At 53.5% G+C, this 17,929-nt stretch overlaps 1 protein-coding gene across 1 annotated transcript; it reads left to right on the plus strand.

The window, feature by feature from the left end:
• Positions 1 to 758: 758 nt before the first annotated feature.
• On the plus strand, positions 759 to 17,268 carry KCNG3 (potassium voltage-gated channel modifier subfamily G member 3). Its single transcript, XM_029071674.1, has 2 exons — positions 759 to 1,432; positions 15,065 to 17,268. Exons 1-2 carry the CDS (start codon positions 759 to 761, stop codon positions 15,708 to 15,710), a joined length of 1,320 nt encoding a protein of 439 aa, XP_028927507.1. The 3' UTR covers positions 15,711 to 17,268.
• The last annotated feature ends 661 nt before the right edge of the window (positions 17,269 to 17,929 follow it).

Consider the following 17,929-nt stretch of genomic DNA (forward strand, 5'->3'; position numbering starts at 1 on the left):
GGGGCCCGGGGGCGTCGGTGGGGCTCCAACCCCGGGGTCCGGGGGGCATCGCCGGGCTCCAACCCCGGGCTCCGGGGGCGTCGCCGGACTCCGCGGGCATCACCGCCCGGCTCCGGGGGCATCACCGGGTTTCATCGCCGGACTCTGAGGGTACCCCCGGGCTTCATCCTCGGGTTTCGGGGGCATCGCCCGGCTCCGTCCCTTGGCTCCGGTGGCATCGCCGGACTCCGTGGGCATCACCACCGGGCTCCGAGGGCATCACCGGGCTCCATCGCCGGACACCGAGGGTACCACCGGGCTTCATCTTCGGGTTCCGGGGGCATCGCCGGGCTCCGTCCCTTGGGTCCGGGGGCATCGCCGGACTCCCTGGGCATCACCACTGGATTCCGGGGGCACCACCGGGCTTCATGGCCGGACTCTGAGGGCGCCACCGGGCTTCATCTTCGGATTCCGGGGGCATCACCGCCGGGCTCCGGGGGCATCACCGCCGGGCTCCGGGGGCATCACCGGGCTCCACCGCCGGACTCCGAGGGTACCACCGGGCTTCGTCTTCGGGTTCCGTCCCTTGGCTGCGGGGGCACCGCCACTGGACTCCGGGGGGCATCCGCCAGGCTCCGTCCCTTGGCTCCGGGGTCCCGCCGGGTGCCCTCGCCGGAGTCCGCGGGCACCGCCGGCCTCCGTGGGCACCACGGGCCGGGGTCGCCCCGTCCCTAGCCGGACCGGGGCCGGGGAGGGAGGGGGCCGCCCGTCGGGGGGCCATGGCCCGGGGCGGCGGGGGCGGCGGCGGGGGGGCCCCGGTGGTGCTGAACGTGGGCGGTGCCCGCTACTCGCTGTCCCGGGAGCTGCTGAAGGACTTCCCGCTGCGCCGGGTCAGCCGCCTGCACGGCTGCCGCTCGGAGCGCGACGTGCTGGAGGTGTGCGACGACTACGACCGGGAGCGCAACGAGTACTTCTTCGACCGGCACTCGGAGGCCTTCGGCTTCATCCTCCTCTACGTGCGGGGCCACGGCAAGCTGCGCTTCGCCCCGCGGATGTGCGAGCTGTCCTTCTACAACGAGATGGTCTACTGGGGGCTGGACGGCGCGCACCTCGACTACTGCTGCCAGCGCCGCCTCGACGACCGCCTGTCCGACGGCCAGTCCTTCCGAGGCCCCGCCCCCGACCGAGGCCCCGTCCCCGACCCGGGGCCCGCCCCCGACCGGGGCCAGGCCCCCCCGGACGGCCGCCCCCCGCCCTGCCCCGACGGCGCGGCCCCCGGCTGGCTGGAGCGTATGCGCAGGACCTTCGAGGAGCCCGCCTCGTCGCTGGCCGCGCAGGTCCTGGCCGGCGTGTCCGTGGTCTTCGTCATCGTGTCCATGGTGGTCCTCTGCGCCAGCACCCTCCCCGACTGGCGGGCGGCTCCCGACCACCGCGGCCTGGAGGAGCGGAGCAGGTACGGCCCGGCCACGCCGACCCGCCCCGCGCCGCCCGTCGTCACCGTCACCGTCGTGATGATGACGATGGCCTTCCTTAAGCGCTCACTAGGGGCCGAGCGCTGTTCTAAGCGCCGAGGTAGGGATGGAAGGTCATCAGGTTGTCCCTCTTGGGGCTCAGAGTAGCCCCCTTTTACAGGTGAGGGAACTGAGGCTCATTCATTCCTTCATCCATTCGATAGCATTTGTGGAGTGCGACGCCGCCCCGCCCCACGCCTCTAATCATCATCATCATCATCATCATCATAATGATGATGGCCTTTGTTAAGTGCTTACTATGTGCAAAGCGCTGTTCTAAGCACTGGGGGGGGGATACAGGGTGATCAGGTTGTCCCTCTTGGGGCTCACAGTCTTCATCCCCATTTGACAGATGAGGTAACTGAGGCCCAGAGAAGTTAAGGGACTTGCCCAAAGTCACACAGCTCACAAGTGGCGGAGACGGGATTAGAACCCATGACCTCTGACTCCCAAGCCCGTGCTGATGCCGCTGAGCCACACTGCTTCTCTAATAACCATAATGAGAATAATAATGATGATGGCCTTCGTTAAGCGTTTACTATGGGCCAAGCACCGTTCTGAGCGCCGAGGTAGGGATACAAGGTCATCGGGTTGTCCCACGTGGGGCTCACAGTCTTCATCCCCATTTTACAGATGAGGTAACTGAGGCCCATTCATTCATTTCTTCATTCAATAGTATTTATTGAGCGCTAACTATGTGCAGAGCACTGTACTAAGCGCTTGGAGTCTACAATTCAGCAACAGTTAGAGACAATCCCTGCCCAACAGCGGGCTCACAGTCTAAACGACAGACTATTGATTCAATAGTAGTTTCATTCAATAGTATTTATTGAGCGCTTACTACGTGCAGAGCACTGTACTAAGCGCTTGGAATGAACAAGTCGGCAACAGATAGAGACAGTCCCTGCCATTTGACGGGTTTACAGTCTAATCATAGTAAGACTAGCGCTTACTATGGGCCAAGCACTGTTCTAAGCGCTGAGGTAGGGATACAACGTCTTCAGGTTGTCTCACGAGGGGCTCACAGTATCTCCGTTTTACAGGTGAGGGAACTGAGGCCCATTCATTCATTCAATAGTATTTATTGAGTGCTTACTATGTGCAGAGCACTGTACTAAGCGCTTGGAATGTACTATTTGGCAACAGATAGAGACAGTTCCTGCCCATTAAGGGGCTCACAATCTAAACAGAGAAGCACAGAGAAGCAGCATGGCTCAGTGGAAAGAGCTCGGGCTTGGGAGTCAGAGGTCATGGGTTCGAATCCCAGCTCTGCCATTTGTCAGCTGTGTGACCCTGGGCAAGTCACTTAACTTCTCTGTGCCTCAGTTACCTCATCTGGAAAATGGGAATTAACTGTGAGCCTCACATGGAACAACCTGATTACCCTGTATCTCCCCCAGGGCTTAGAACAGTGCTCTGCACATAGTAAGAGCTTAACAAATACCAACATCGTTATTATTATTATTAAATGGGGGAGACAGACAGCAAAGCAAAGTGACTTGCCCAGAGTCACACAGCTGACGAGTGGCAGAGCTGGGATTAGAACCCACGACCTCTGACTTACAAGCTGGGGTTTTTTTCACTACAACCACGCTGCCTGTAGTCGTTGACTATGTGCCAAGCATTGTACTGAGCGCGGGGCGGGGGGCCATCCCATAGGCGCCTGGCCCCAGTCGGAGGGAGAACGGGGATCAAAGCCCCTTTTACAGATGAGGAAACCGAGGCCCAGATTGCCTGGTGGGCAGGTGATAGGATTAGAACCCAGGTCCTCCAACTCCCCGGCCACTAGGCCATGCCACCTCCTGCACTGCCCAACACACCCTGCTGTCTGCCCACCCTGCCTGCCTTTCATCCGCCTCCATCCATCTGCCTCATCGTCCATCCCGCCTCCAGAGGGAGAGAGGCATAGCCACCGCCCCACGGTCCATCCCGCCTCCAGTGGCCCGAGGGAGAGGGCCAGAGCCACGGCGGTGCCCGTGTCGGGGGTGGGGGTCAGGCCCAAGGGACCCCAGCTTCCAGGGGAATGTCCCTCCCTGCTTTAGTTATGTGGAGCAGGGAGCCACAGGCTCTGAGACCTGGAGAAGCGGGACTTGCCCAAGCTCACAAAGCAGGCAAGTGGCAGAGCTGGGACTAGAACCCGGGTGCCGCGTTCTTTCCACGAGGCTGCGGCGCCTCTCCTTCTCCCCCGGTGGCATCAATGCCAGGTACCTGAGCACTGACCACTCGGGCACGATTACATTCTGTGCTCCGGTCTGAGAGCAGATGATTGTGGCCTCCGAGTTCCTCAAGGTTGTGGTCAGTCACGGAGTCACATAACCCAACCCTGCTCCCTTCGCTTCACAGGTGTCTGAGGAAAAAGAATCCTGTGAAACGAGGCCTGGGCCAAGGAATGCCATCTTGGTGGTGTTTTCAGTCAGTCAATCAGTGGTATTTACCGAACGCTTACTGTGTGCCAGGCACTGAACTGAGCACTTAGGAGAGTACAGTATAACTGTTGATAGACACGTTCCCTTCTCCCACCAAGTTTACAGTCTAGAGGTGGGAATGAGGTGTTTGTCCAATGAGGCCTTTGGTGTCTGCTCCAGAGGATGCTAGTTTCATTTAGTATTTTGGATCTCAATCAGTGGTATTTACTAAGTGCTGACTATGTGCAGAGCACTGTTCTAAGCACTCGAGACAGTACAATAGAACAGAATTAGCAGACATATTTCCAGCCCATAATGAGCTTAGGATCTCTACAGTCAGTGATTGTCACTTTGCAGAAGAAAGTAGCCCACTTGGTGCATAATAACCAATTGGGTTCACCCAGGCAGGGCCCCAGATGTGTCTTGTGAAAATAAAACCCCGAAAGATTTGCCTAAATGCCAGGGGTTGGTTCCAGTGCTGGGGAGTAATCAATCAGTTAGTCAGATTCCTATTTATGGAACACCTACTGTATGCAGAGGACTGTTGTAAGTGCTCGGGGGAGTACCGTAGAGTGAGAAGACCCTGTCCCTAAGCTCAAGGTGTTTACAATCTAGTCAGGGGGAGTTAGACAAAAATACCCTATTTCCTCTCATAATCGTCCTGCTTTTTTTCATAATTTTTGCAACCTCAAAACAGGGGAGGGACTATTACGTGGGATCACGTAAGAATTACGCCTAGCAATGAGAGAGAAAAAAGGAGAAGAAAAAGGAGGAGGAAAGCAGGAGAGAAGGAAGAGGAAGGTAAGAGGGCACTTGAGACTGCCTTTCTTACTTGTGTTGCCCTCTCCCAAATGCCGCATACAATGGGCCCTCAATTCCTTACCCCAGCTCCCTTCTCTTCCTGCCAGGAGTCCCCAAACTCCCTCCTCAGCCTGTGTGTGTGGCATAGCACATTCTGACACGTCTCATCCCAGCATGCGCCGCTCTCCCTGCTTACAAAAACAATCTTTTCCATTTCCTCCTCAAAAATCATGGGGCTTGGTGGGGGCGGGGGCAATGCAGTGGAAGCAAATATGTAAGTAAATTTGGTATATGACAGATAGGTAATGGTAGTAATAATTGCAGTATTTGTTAAGCGCTTACTCTGTGCCAAGCACTATCCTAAACTCTGGAATAGAAGATAAACAGGTTGGTCGCAATCCCTGTTCCACATAAGGCTCGCGGTCTAAGATCGGGGGCAATGGATAGTTAGTCCCTACTTCACAGGTGAGGAAACTGAGGCTCAGAGAAGAAGAAGCATAATGATGGTACTTGTTAAGCGCTTACTCTGTGCCAAGTACTGTTCTAAGCGATGGAGTAGATACAGAGAAGCAGTGCGGCTTCAGGAAAGAGCACGGGCTTGGGAGTCAGAGGCTGTGGGTTCTAATCCTGGCTCTGCCACTTGTCTGCTATGTGACCTTGGGCACGCCACTTAACTTCTCTGTGCCCCAGTTACCTCATCTGTAAAATGGGGATTAAGACTGTGAGCCCCACGTGGGACAACCTGAATACCTTGTATCTACCCCAGCTCTTGGAACAGTGTTTGACACATAGTAAGCGCTTAAAAAAATCTTATCATTATTATTATTATTATTATTATTGATGAGATTGTACCCAGTCCCTGTCCCACATGAGGCTCACACTCTTAATCCACATTTTAAATCAGTAAAGTCACTTGCCCAAGGTCACACAGCAGATAAGACACGAAGCCAGGGGGAGAACCCAAGTCTTTCTGACTTCCAGGCCTGTTTTCTGTCTACCAGGTTGTGCTGCACCTCTGCCATGCCAAACACTGTACTAAGTGCTGAGGTAGATATAAGATAATGAGGTCTCACCTGGGGCTCACAGTCTAGACAGTCTCACCCTCTAGAATGTAAGCTCATTGTGGGCAAGGAATGTGTGTTATATTGACTCTCCCAAGCGCTTAATACAGTGCTCTGCACACGGTAATCGCTCAATAAATACGATCGACTGACTGACTGAATCAGTCATATTTATTGAGTACTTCATGCAGGACACCGTACTAAGCCTGGCTGCTTCTTTGAAGAGGATATCTTGGAGGCAGGAGGAAACACTGGAGTCGAGGGAGGGTGAGAGGTCGAGGCTGGAGAGGTCAGTTTGGGAATCATCCTTGAAGAGGTGGAAGTTGAAGCTGTGAGAGCGGAGAAGCTCCCTGAACGAGTGAGTGTGGATGAGGAATTGAGCAGGGAGACCCAGAACTGAGCTCTGAGGGACCCCTGCAGTCCAGAGTGGGAGGCAGAAGAGGAGCGGCCAAAGAGGTGGGAGGAGAACCAGGAGCCGGCCAAGAAACCGAGGTTAGAGAGCATTTCCAGGAGGAAAAAGGGTGTGGTCAGAGGTGGTGAAGCCTGCCCCTGGGTGTAGGAGGATTAGGGCGGACTAGCATCCGTTAGATTTGGCAAGAAGTAGGAGGAGGAGGAAGTCGTTGCTGATCTTGAAGAGAGTGGCTTCAGTGGTGTGGCAGGGTGGAGACTGGACTGCTCAGGGCCGAGGGAGCTGGAGGAGAGAGGAAGTGGAGTCGGGGGCGGTGTGACCGAGCTATTCCAGGGTCCTGGGTAGCAGTGGGGATGGGAGGGACGTGGGGGCCGCCATCCTGCGGTGATGCAGAGGGCGGTGGGATGGGGGGATTTAGAAGTGGGAACACCCCAAGGGCGTGGAAAGCAGAGGGGAAGGAGTCATCGGAGAGTGAGCCCCTGAAGACAGCTGTCAGGGAGGGGAGAAGAGGGGGTGCAAGGTCTATCTAAAATATGGAGGGATGGGGTCAAGGGTGCATGGAGAAGGCGAGGCTTCCAGAACAGGCAGGAGCTCTCCTCTTGAAGTGGCTGGGAAGGATGAGAGAGTGGATGTGGGCGTGGAGGGAATTTGGGCAAAGGCAGAGAAGCTTTGAGGGACACACCTCTGATGGTTTGGGTTTTACCTACCAAGAAGTGGGAGAGGTCATCAGGGCCAAGAGAGCAGGGAGTCCGGAGCACCGGGGGTTTCAGGAGGGACTTAAAGGTCTGGAATTAGTGATGGGGTTGGTGGCCATGGGAAGCAGTACTGTTGCCGAGTATAAGAGCAGGCAGAGATCTAGCCAGTGAGTTTGAATTTGATCCAGAATAGTTTCAGAAAAATCACAGAAACAGTAATCTGTGGTAGCCGTCTCCTCAGGAGTCTGAGGTAGCTCCCCCCTCCCAGCTCTGTGGCTGATGGATTGGGGCAACTGTCTTCAGGCTGTGGTTCCAGCTTGGGGCTGATTATTATTATTATTATTATTATTTTTAGTAATAATAATATGGTATTTGTTAAGTGCTTACTCTATGTCCAGCACCGTTCTAAGCAGTGGGATAGAATCAAGTTAATCTGGTCAGACATAATCCGACGTGGCGGATACGTTGAGTAAATTGGGGTAGGTCTATGGAAGCTGCAATTACAGCTCTGGGGCTCATGCGTTTTATTTTATTTTATGATTGTATGGTTTTTACGGTTTTTGTTAATCACTTACTACATTCATTCATTCAATCAATCAATCATGTTTGAGTGCTTACTTGTGTGCAAAGCACTGTACTAAGCACTACATGTAAAACACTGTTTTAAGCACTGGGGTAGGTTCAAGTTGATTAGATCAGACACAGTCCCTGTCCCTCAAGGGGCTCACAGTCTAAGTAGGAGGGAGAACAGGTATTTAATCCTCATTTAACAGTTGAGGAAACTGAGATGCAGAGAAGATAAGTGACTTGTCCAAGGTCAAACAGCAAGCAATTGGCAGAGCCAGGATTAGATGATAATAATAATAAGAATAATAATGGCATCTGTTAAGCGCTTACTATGTGCCAAGCACTGTTCTAAGCATTAGGATAGATACAAGGTAATCATGTTGTCCCACGTGGGGCTCACAGTCTTAATCCCTATTTTACAGATGAGGTAACTGAGGCACAGAGAAGTTAAGTGACTTGCCCAAAGTCACACAACTGACAAGTGGCGGAGGCGGGATTAGAACCCGTGACCTCTGACTCTTTCCCCTAAGCCCGTGCTCTTTCCACTAAGCCATGCTGCTTCTCCTTGAGCATGGACCTGGGAGTCAGAAGGACGTAGGTTCTAATCCTGGCTCCACCACTTGTCTTCTGTGTAACCTTAGGCAAGTCACTCCACTTCTCTGTGCCTCAGTTACTTCATCTGTAAAATGGGGATTAAGACTGGGAGTCCTATGAGGGACAGGGACTCTGTCAAAGCTGATGATCTCGTACCTACCTCAGCACTTAGTACAGTGCCTGGCACATAGTAAGCCCTTACCAAATACCACAATTACTATTATTTACCCCTCATCTTGACCACAAAGAGCAAAGTGACAAGAATATTGATAACACTCTGTAAAAATCACTTGATTGGAGGCCTCAGTAAGCAGGAGAGTAAAACTTTCCAATTCCCATCTACAGTAAAATGAACATGTTCTCACTGAATGACACTTTTATGTGCAATGAGCTTTATGAGCACATAAAAGTGCTCAGAATTTCACTGTGGCTTTGCACGGGTTGTTGGTCGAGTTTATTCTCCCAGGGTCTTGACATCTGCGTGGTTTATGTCTGTGGGTGACTCACATGTTTTATCTCCAGTTTCAATGGTTGAAGCCATTAAAGTCGAGGCTGCGAGAAGATCAATGAATTTTCTACAGAATATCGGAAATGAAGCTGCGTTTCCACGTAGAAAAATGCATCTTTCACTAGGAAAAAAATATTGTGACAATCCCAAATATGTCTTTTTTTGATTACAGACTATTTGGCTTGTAAAAAAGATCAGAGGCGGATAAAATCCAGTGCCTAGAGAAAATAGATCTTTAAAGAAGAAATGCTACTACAAGGTGGAGCAGGGAGTTATGCAGGAAGGAATCTGTGTTATATCTCTTGGGGAAATTAGGTTTTCTCTAACAAAACAAGCATGTAATAATGTCAACATGGCAGAGTGGATAGAGCACGGGTCTGGGAGTCAGAAGGTCATGGGTTCTAATCCCGACTTCCCCACTCATCTCCTGTGTGACACTGAGCAAGTCGCTTCTCTTTGCCTCGGTTAGTTCATCTGTAAAATGCGGATTGAGACTCTGAGCCCCACATGGGCCAGGGACCGTGTCCAGCTCGATTTGCCTGTATCTACCCCAGCGCTTAGTACAGTGCCTGGCACATAGTAAACACTTAACAAATACCATCATGATCAAGAGCATACACTGAGAGTCTCCTGCCTCCTGCCCACGATGAGCTTATAGACTGTTCACACAGCGTATGACTGCTGACACCCTAAGTACGGAAGGATAACTAAGTAAGTGTAAGATAAGGATGGCTTGAGAAGCAGCGTGGCCTAATGGATAGAGCACGGGTCTGGGAGTCAGGAGGACCTGGGTTCTAATCCTGTCTCCGCCATTGGTCTGCTGTGACCTTAGGCAAGTCACTTAACTTCTCTGTGCCTCAGTTACCTCATCTGGAAAACGAGGATTAAGACTGTGAGCCCAGTGTGGGATGGAGGCTGCGTCCAACCTGATTATCGTTTATCTACCCCAGTGCTCAGTACAGTGCCTGGCACATAGTGAGAACTTAACAGAGCCCATAAAAATAAAATAAATAAGTTAATCTTGGCCAAGAATATGCTTAAGTGCTAAGGAGTATATTGGGTCAAATACAGCCTGTGTCCCACTGGGGCTCCCAGTCTCAGTGGGAGGGATAACAGATATTGAATCACCATTTTACAAATGAGGAAACAAAGGCCTAAAGAAGTTAAGCGACATGCCCCAAATCACCCAGCTGGCAAGTGGCGGAGCTAGGACTCAAACCCAGGTCCTCTGACTCCCAGGCCTGTGCCGTTTCCTCCGGGCCATACAGGGCAGGCTCAACCTCAGGGACAGGTTCCACAGTGTTTTCCGCCGAGGACGGTGGACCCCTCCGGGCCCTGGTGACTCTCAGCTGCAGTAGGCCAGGCTGGGCTTGGTTGGGCCACTGGGCCTGGGATGGGTCCCCTTGGTGATAACGTTGGGCTGCTCTGGATGTCAGTGCCCACTGTTGGGGTCTTCACAGGGTGGACACAGCCCACCTTCTCTCCTGGTGTGACCCCGGGTAGCCCACACTGACCTGGCCAGCCACTCACACCCCTGTCTGATGTGGGGACTGGCACAGGAACCTGGGGGGGCAGGTTGGGGGCAGGGGAGATCCTTTAGTGGGGAGGGATGGGACCTGTGGGTTAAGGAGTCTTTCTTTGTATTTAAAGAGATGTCACCCATGGGTGCGTCTGGTGAAAAATCCTGACTGCGCTGTATGCATGCATGCGTGTACACACACACACGTGCACTGTCCTCTTTTGTGTCCTCATGTTTGATGTTTGCAGCACCTGGTGCTGTTTTGGATTTTGTTTCTTTGTTTCTTGCTAAGGTTTTGTTCAAAAAAGAGTGGCTGCATTCTTGAAGGCAGTGCGCCCTGCTGGTTGGTCCTCTGCCATTGACTTTCAGTTTCTGGCCGGGAGGCAGCTCGGTCTGAGTTCGGTTTGTTTCACGATGGCCTTAAAATACATCCCGTGCCTGCCCTTCTGGCTTCCCGTTTCAGCTCTCCGTCCCGCAGCCGGCAGATCTCCTGCCGTCGCTCCTTCTCCTCATGTGTTCCCCCTCCCCTCTCCCCGCCGGCGTAGTTGGGCTCTGGGGAGCAGAGCATTGATGCTAGTGTGATCCTGCCTAGCCATTTGATGTTCAGAGTAGCCCAACTGTGATGCTGGGGGAACCGGTGGAGTGGGGTTTGGGGCCTGAGACCCACCGTACTGCCACCCTGCTTCGCAGGCAACATCCCCGGGGAGGCGCCGGCCTTGTCTCGCCCTTTGTCTTCTGTTTCATTCGCCTAGGGACTGCCGAGGTCACCTGATCAGCTTGTATCTACACCAGCACTTAGTACAGTGCAAAAAAACCGGTAGCAACTCTGTCGGCGTCTAACTTGGTTGGCCGATGAAAATCTTCCGTTGTGTTTAGGGCTTTGCCGTTGTAGGCTGACTTATTCTTTCAGTTTTTCCCAGGTTTCTGTCATTCTGTAGCACTTGGGTGACTTGGACAGGCTAAAGGAAAATGGAGATAGTCTGTGCCCCACCTCGGTAGTCGGTGCCGGTAGCCAGAGGAGACTCTTCCCCGTGGCAGGCTCACACTCCCCCTCTTTCTGTGCTTGGGTTTTTATTGGTTGATAGATTACGGTCTTGAGACTGGAAACTCCCTGGGCAGGGATTGTGCCTTCCAACTCAGTTATATTTTACTCTCCCAAGTGCTTAGTACATTGCTCTGTACCCAGGAAGCACTCAATAAATACCATTGATTGATTTATGGGCGGCCACTCTCTGCAGACCTCCCCTCCCCTTTCCCCACTCCTCTGGGTGAAGGCAGTTCTCTCAGAGCCCCCAGCTGAGATGGATCTCAGGAGAGTCCACCCTGCTGTGACCGAGGCCCAGGGCAAGCCCCCTCCCAACCCCCAGCTCAGTTGCCACCCCTCTGTGCCAGCTTGGGGTATTCAAAGAGCAGATCCATCCCACCATAGGGTAAGATGTCGGGCATAGAAGCTGTTCCTCTCATTTTTCCACTGGCTGCCCACACCCCTGATTCAGTCCTGGCACCTGTAGACTGCATTATTAAACACACAGAATATGAAGCTTCTTAGGAGGATTTTAATGTCCCTATTAACTGTTCTTCCATTGTAATGTACTATTCAAAAGTATAAATTTTTTCCAAAGTCAAAATGATGAGACTAAACAGAAGGAAATGGGAAGTGGCAGCCTTTAGGGTGTGGCAAAGGCAGGGAGATGGCTAGAATGACTTATTGAGATCCTGCTTCTCTTGGAAGCCATGGGATTTGCTGAAAATCTCTTGTTGGCTGAAGAGGGGCTGGGGTGGATTCACCAGATGGAGGAGAAGGAGGAGGAGGAGGATGAGGAGGAAGAGGTGGAGGAAAAGTCAGCCTGGCAGGAGCTGAAAGAGCCTGAATCCACCATTACCGGGGTGGGTCAAGCCAGCTGCAGGCCACATAGTAGCCCTGGACCCAATTCTGACCTTAGATGTCGGTCCCGGAGCCCAGACCTTTACGGTCGGTGGTGGGGGTATCCTCTTGGGATGATTCCAGGAGCCTGTCAGAGACTGGCATGGGCCAGATGGGCACGGGGCCTGACCTGCTCACAGTCCTGTTGATGCTGCAGATTTCAGGTTTCTGCAGTCCGAGTAAAACCAGGGTGGGATCATTTGGTGGGAGGCAGAAGCCGTCTGGAGCCAGCTCTTTCGCCCCCTCCCAGAACAGGCGTGGGAGCTGGGAAGACTGGGCACTCACTGAGGTTGAGGTCCCGGGCTAAGAGGAACAAAGAAGAGACGTGTTCCCAGTACTTAAAGAGCTTCCACCAATCAGACAGGAGCCCAAGAAGGTCAGAACCGATCCCGATGGGTCAGATGCTCAGGGTGCGTGCCTGGGGCTCATGATTGCCCCAACCGTCTTGCCGGGTCTCAGGGTGTTGGGTGATGCCGGGCTGGGATCTTTCCAAAGTCTCCAAGATGTGGATCCTCCTGGGATTCGCCCCCATATGCAAAATGCAGAGTTCAGCCTGGCTGCGTTTGCCCTGCACATTCATGTCAGCCTGGGCTGCAGCCTGGGGCTCAGCTGGATGTCTGCAGGCTGATCATCATCTTGTAGATTCTATGCTCCTTCTGGGAAGAGGTCACAGCTACCAACTCTCTTGTATAGTACTTTCCCAAGTGCTCAGCCCAGTGCTCTGCACCCAGAAAGAGCTCAGCAAGTACTATTGATGGATTGAGGGCAGAGGCACTCTGTCTCTCTGAGGGGGCTGGATGCAAATCTTGCAAGTCCTGCCACATCCAGGATGGCCTGTTTTAAAGCTTTTAGGGTTTTTTTTGTATGTTCAAAAGAAAGACATTGTGCTTCCCATTCCCGGCTTCTGGTCCTTCATCAGCCCTTTATGGAAGATCATGTCAGTGATCATTTAGCAAGGGCTAATTACTCACAAGTTTGGGGCTCTTCCGGTCTCTGCCATCTCCTCCCTTTTTTTGCCTTTGAGCTAGTTCCCAGGAGTAGGAAGGGGAAATAAAGGGAACCCAAATTGCTGTCATTTAGTACTGTTTCTTGTTAAACAGTTTGGTAAAAAATGAGGGGGGTCCAAGGAATGCAAGTCATGGCTGGAATGAAATTTGATCGTATCTGTGAGTTCCAGTTGTGCATAATAATATCCCCTGGCCATTATGGTTGTGCATTAGCCCTCATAGCCATTGGACTGGGGTTCATGTTGGCCCTGTGGCCATTGTGTCGGGATTCAGATAACCTCATGGCCACTGTATTTGAGTTCGTATAAGCCTCATGGCCATTGTGTTGGGTGGGGTTTGTGGTAGCCCTGTGGCCATCGTGTTGTGGTCTGTGATAGTCTCTGGCCATGGAGTCGAAGTTCGTGGTACCCCCATGGCCACTGGAGTGGATAATCAAGCATCGGCTGTAATGGCTGGAAACAATTTGTTTCTTTAACCACTGAGGATGACAGAGAGGAGGACTGCTGATTTGATGACATTCAGTTATATATAATTGTCCTTCACATTCACAGATGATGTCCTAACAGGGGAAAGGGAGGGCGAAGGAACCCACCTGCTTGGGGGCCAGTGGGGGACCACCTTCCAAGAGAAGGACAGACCCCTCTTTAATGCCTGGAGGGAGTCCTGGGGGTGGGGGAAGGGGAGCGGTGCATGGGAGTGGACTGGAGAAGAATCACTTGGAATCTGGGGAGATGAATTCTGGCCAGGTGAACTGAGTGGAGCCGCTTTCAGGGAGGGAGAGAGTGGGATGCAGCTTCGATCTCATCTGGAATTCGAATGGCATTTTGGTTTTTCCAGGACCCCTCCACATTGTGGTGACCTCATTACACTTTGAAAGACCCTCCCCTCAACACTGGGCACACTGACCACACCATGCTCACCGACTAAACCGTGCACACCCGCCACAGTGAACACATCAATTATTGTTGTTGTTAATTCAGCATGGCCTTGAGGTTAGAGCATAGGCCTGGGAGTCAGAAGGACCTTTATTCTAATCACGGCTCCATCACTTGCCTGCTGTGTGACCTTGGGCAAGTCACTTCACTTCTCTGCACCTCAGTTACTTCATCTGTAAAATGGGGGTTACAATTGTGAGTCCCATGTGGACGGGGACTGTGCCCGACCTGATTACCGGGTATCTCCCCACATGCTTAGAACAGTGCCTGGCACATAATAAGCACTTCACAAATACTATTAAAAAACCAAAAAAACAACAAAGAAACCCCAGTTCTACCTGAATTCATTTAGAAAGCTCAGGACAAGTATTTGACTCTCCCAAGGCCTGTGTAGACATGGACAGTGGCCTGTCCATCTCCACCGAGACAATGGTTCAGCGTACTGTAGTGGGCATCTACTACTGCTGCTAGTAATAATAATGGTTTGGTAAGCACTTACTCTGTGCCTAAGCACTGGGATAGATAGAAAGTAGCTAGAAGGCTTGGACACAGTCATTTTACAGATGAAGGAACTGAGGCCCAGAGAAATGAAGTGACTTGCCCAAGGTCACACAGTAGACAAGTGGCAGAGCCGGTTTTACAAACCAGCTCCTTCCAACTACTAAGCCTGTGATGCTGGGTCACTAGGCCACACCTCCTTCCTCCTCCTACTGTGTGTGCAAAGTGCTATACTAGGCACTTGGGAGAGCACAATAAGAAAAACCCAGTCCCGTCTTTATCCCCGAGGAGTTCACCAATCTACTGTCTCTGAGGACCCAAATTAAGAACTACTGCTCAAAGGGAGTGAGTCTGGGGGAAGTTTTAGTGACTCCCAATAAACTTGTCTCCCCTCTCATTTCAAGACTGAGTCACCTAAATCCTTCACGAGTTGACCTCGTAACCAAGTCCCATGGTGGGGGTCATATGTCCCATCCCCGGGCACAAAAGAGGGAAGCTAGGGAGGGCGAGGTGGCGTTGGGCGCCCCTCCTGCTCGCTGGCAGAGCCATCGGGCCAACACCAACCCGTCTTTCATTCTAGCTGAAGAAATGGGGGCGCTATTAAAAGGCTCCGCGATGAAATGATCAATTCGTCTTTTGTTCTCTTGACAGGATAATTGAAGCCATCTGCATCGGCTGGTTCACCGCCGAGTGCATCGTGAGGTTCATCGTCTCCAGAAACAAGTGCGAGTTTGTCAGAAGGCCCCTCAACATCATCGACCTACTGGCCATCACCCCCTATTACATCTCCGTTGTGATGACGGTCTTCACGGGAGAGGATTCCCAGCTCCAGAGGGCAGGGGTCACCCTGCGCGTGCTCCGGATGATGCGGATTTTTTGGGTGATCAAGCTGGCCCGCCACTTCATCGGCCTGCAGACCCTGGGCCTGACGCTCAGGCGCTGCTACCGGGAGATGGTGATGCTGCTCGTCTTTATTTGTGTTGCCATGGCGATCTTCAGCGCGCTCTCCCAGCTCCTGGAGCACGGCTTGGACCTGGAGACGTCGAACGAGGACTTTGCCAGCATCCCCGCCGCCTGCTGGTGGGTGATCATCTCTATGACGACGGTCGGCTACGGCGACATGTACCCCGTCACGGTGCCCGGGCGGCTCCTTGGGGGGGTCTGCGTGGTGAGCGGCATCGTTCTTCTGGCCTTGCCGATCACCTTCATCTACCACAGCTTTGTGCAATGCTACCACGAGCTCAGGTTTAGATCCACTAGGTGTGGCAGGAGCCTGTCCGCCGACCTCCTAAATTGAGGTGGGGCCCGGGCCGCCCTCTTCCTGCCCAACCCCAGGAGGGCGCTCGCCCCCAGAAGGGCAATGGGGGGGTGACGCCGGCCTTCCCCAGCTAAGGGTGGAGACAGGCAGAGTGGTTCTCACCTTGTCACCTGCATCGGAGGTGCTCTCTGTCCCAACCTCGTTCTCTTGGGAAACAAAAGGCCGCTCCCCCAGCGGGACGACGGAGGGGCTCTTGGGGCTCCGGCGTCTTTGGGTCGCCATCAGACACCCGCCGGTCTGGGACCACGGCAAGGGTCTAGGTCCGTCAGAGACAGTACTCTTGGAGAACTGGGGGATTTTTTCCTCTTGGGTCAGGGATAGCCCAGAACCAAGTAGAGGCAAGAGGGAGAATCCCCCAGCGAGTGCTGGGGAGCCCCCACCCCCCGGTAGGCAAGAGACCCAGCTGCCCCCCACAGCGCGCAGCCCTCTGGGCGCGCCTGTGCTGGCATCGGGGCCGGTGGAGGTGGGGAGGGATGGTTCCCTGGGGCTGCCCTCCCAGGCTGGTCTCCCCAGTGCCCAGGCCTGAGTACAGCAAGATGTGGGGGACGGAGACCAACCTCTTAGCTGGTCCCCATGCAGGGGTCGGACATCCTCGTCTGCCACCATTTAGCCCTGGGCAAGCAAGACTGGCTTCCTCTAAACAAGAGCAGCTCCGCCCCTCTTGGGCCCTGGGGCCAATTGGAGGCCGGAAAGCTCTCCTCTATATGGTGCAGCTTGGCTGCGGGATTCAGCCGAAACCTGCCTGAGTCCGGCCTCGATGGCTGGAACCGGGCCCGAGTCTTGGTCCGGCAAGGGAGAGGGCCCGTCGGTGTATGTGAGCAGAGTCGTTCTTTAGGTGCGGTGAGCCCGGCTAACCATTCCCTCCCTCACCCGTGCCAAGCTCCGGATGCTACGTCAGGCCATCCTGCCTGGAGCCATTATGGACGAGTGGTGAGCAGAGCCGCCCGGGACAACATGGTCTTTTCACACAGGACCCCCTTCCTGCTCCATACTGGGCTCCTCCCACCTCCCCTCCCCACCAGTGGAGCTCTCACTGGGCGATTCCTCTCCCTGGGGAGATCCAGCTCCCATGTTTCCAATCACCCCCACTCCTGGCCCCAGCACCGGGTCCACAGGGTTTGAGATCGGAAACGTGAGGCGCAGCACGCGTTTAATAAATGCCGGTCGATATGTAGGCCCAGAGAAGTGAGCGCAGTTGTTGAACCTCGGGCATAAAGCCGGTCCACTGGGGTGGGTCTCGCTGGTGGCTGGGCTGAGGCCTTTGGGCCTGAGAGGATGAAGCTGGGGGGGATGAGATGAAGGGGCTCCCTTCCCCGAGGCCAGGAGCACGGTTGGACTTGGCAAATGCATAGTGCAGGGCATCTTTGAAGGTGGGGGGACGGTGTTGTTCTAGTGAGGCAGGCTTCACGTCCATTGAGCTCACTTCCTCCCCCTACCACCGCCCCTGGCTCCACCTGAGCACTCTGGGAGGCCGGAGAGGGTGGGGGGAATGCTTGTTGTGGGCCGGGAATGTGTCTGCCAACTCTGTTCTGTTGTACTCTCCCAAGTGCTTAGTACAAGTGCTTCACACCCAGTAAGAGCTCTCAGTAAACACCATCGATTGATTGACTGGGGCCAATCTGCTCTGGAGGAGAGTGCACTCGGTCTTGTATCTGGGTGCTGGGCTGTGACCGCTGCCTCCCCGAACTGCCCGCAGGCAGAATGGACACCGGCCCAGTCCGGTTTGGAACCTGAGGGACTGGGGAGCTCTCCTTCCTCATGACATCAAAGGAAACAAAAGGTTTTCCCTTAAAGTCTGGCCCCCTGTGTTATTTTGTTATTCTGAATTTCCTATGCATCTAGAATGGTAAGAGAAAACTCATTAATTGCAGCTATCACCACCCCCCCTGAGCAGAACAGGATGGGAAGCAATTTAGCCTTAGCTCTGGCCCATTTAGAATGGATGTTTTGGGAAACCAGGCACCATTGCCACTTTTCTGACCCTTTTCCATCCAGGGCGAGCACTGTTTTGACACTTAGGAGAGTAGTTGTTAGCTGTCAACTCTGAGAGCCACACTAAACCCAAGGAGAGCCTTGGGTCCAGCTGCCAGAAAGGAATGGTTTATTTCCAGAATTTAGGAGAAAAGTGTAAAGCTGAGTAACTGTGCTTATGTCAAGTCCTCACAGTACCCAAATTTGGCAGTCCCTGAAATTAGGAG

This window comes from Ornithorhynchus anatinus, chromosome 9 (assembly GCF_004115215.2).
Source record: "Ornithorhynchus anatinus isolate Pmale09 chromosome 9, mOrnAna1.pri.v4, whole genome shotgun sequence".
Lineage (NCBI taxonomy): Eukaryota > Metazoa > Chordata > Mammalia > Monotremata > Ornithorhynchidae > Ornithorhynchus > Ornithorhynchus anatinus.

Coding starts and splice junctions, on each gene's coding strand:
- KCNG3 (XM_029071674.1), top strand. CDS start 759: ATGGCCCGGGGCGGCGGGGGCGGCGGCGGGGGGGCCCCGGTGGTGCTG. Junction 1,433..15,064: donor GGCCTGGAGGAGCGGAGCAG/GTACGGCCCGGC, acceptor TTCTCTTGACAG/GATAATTGAAGCCATCTGCA.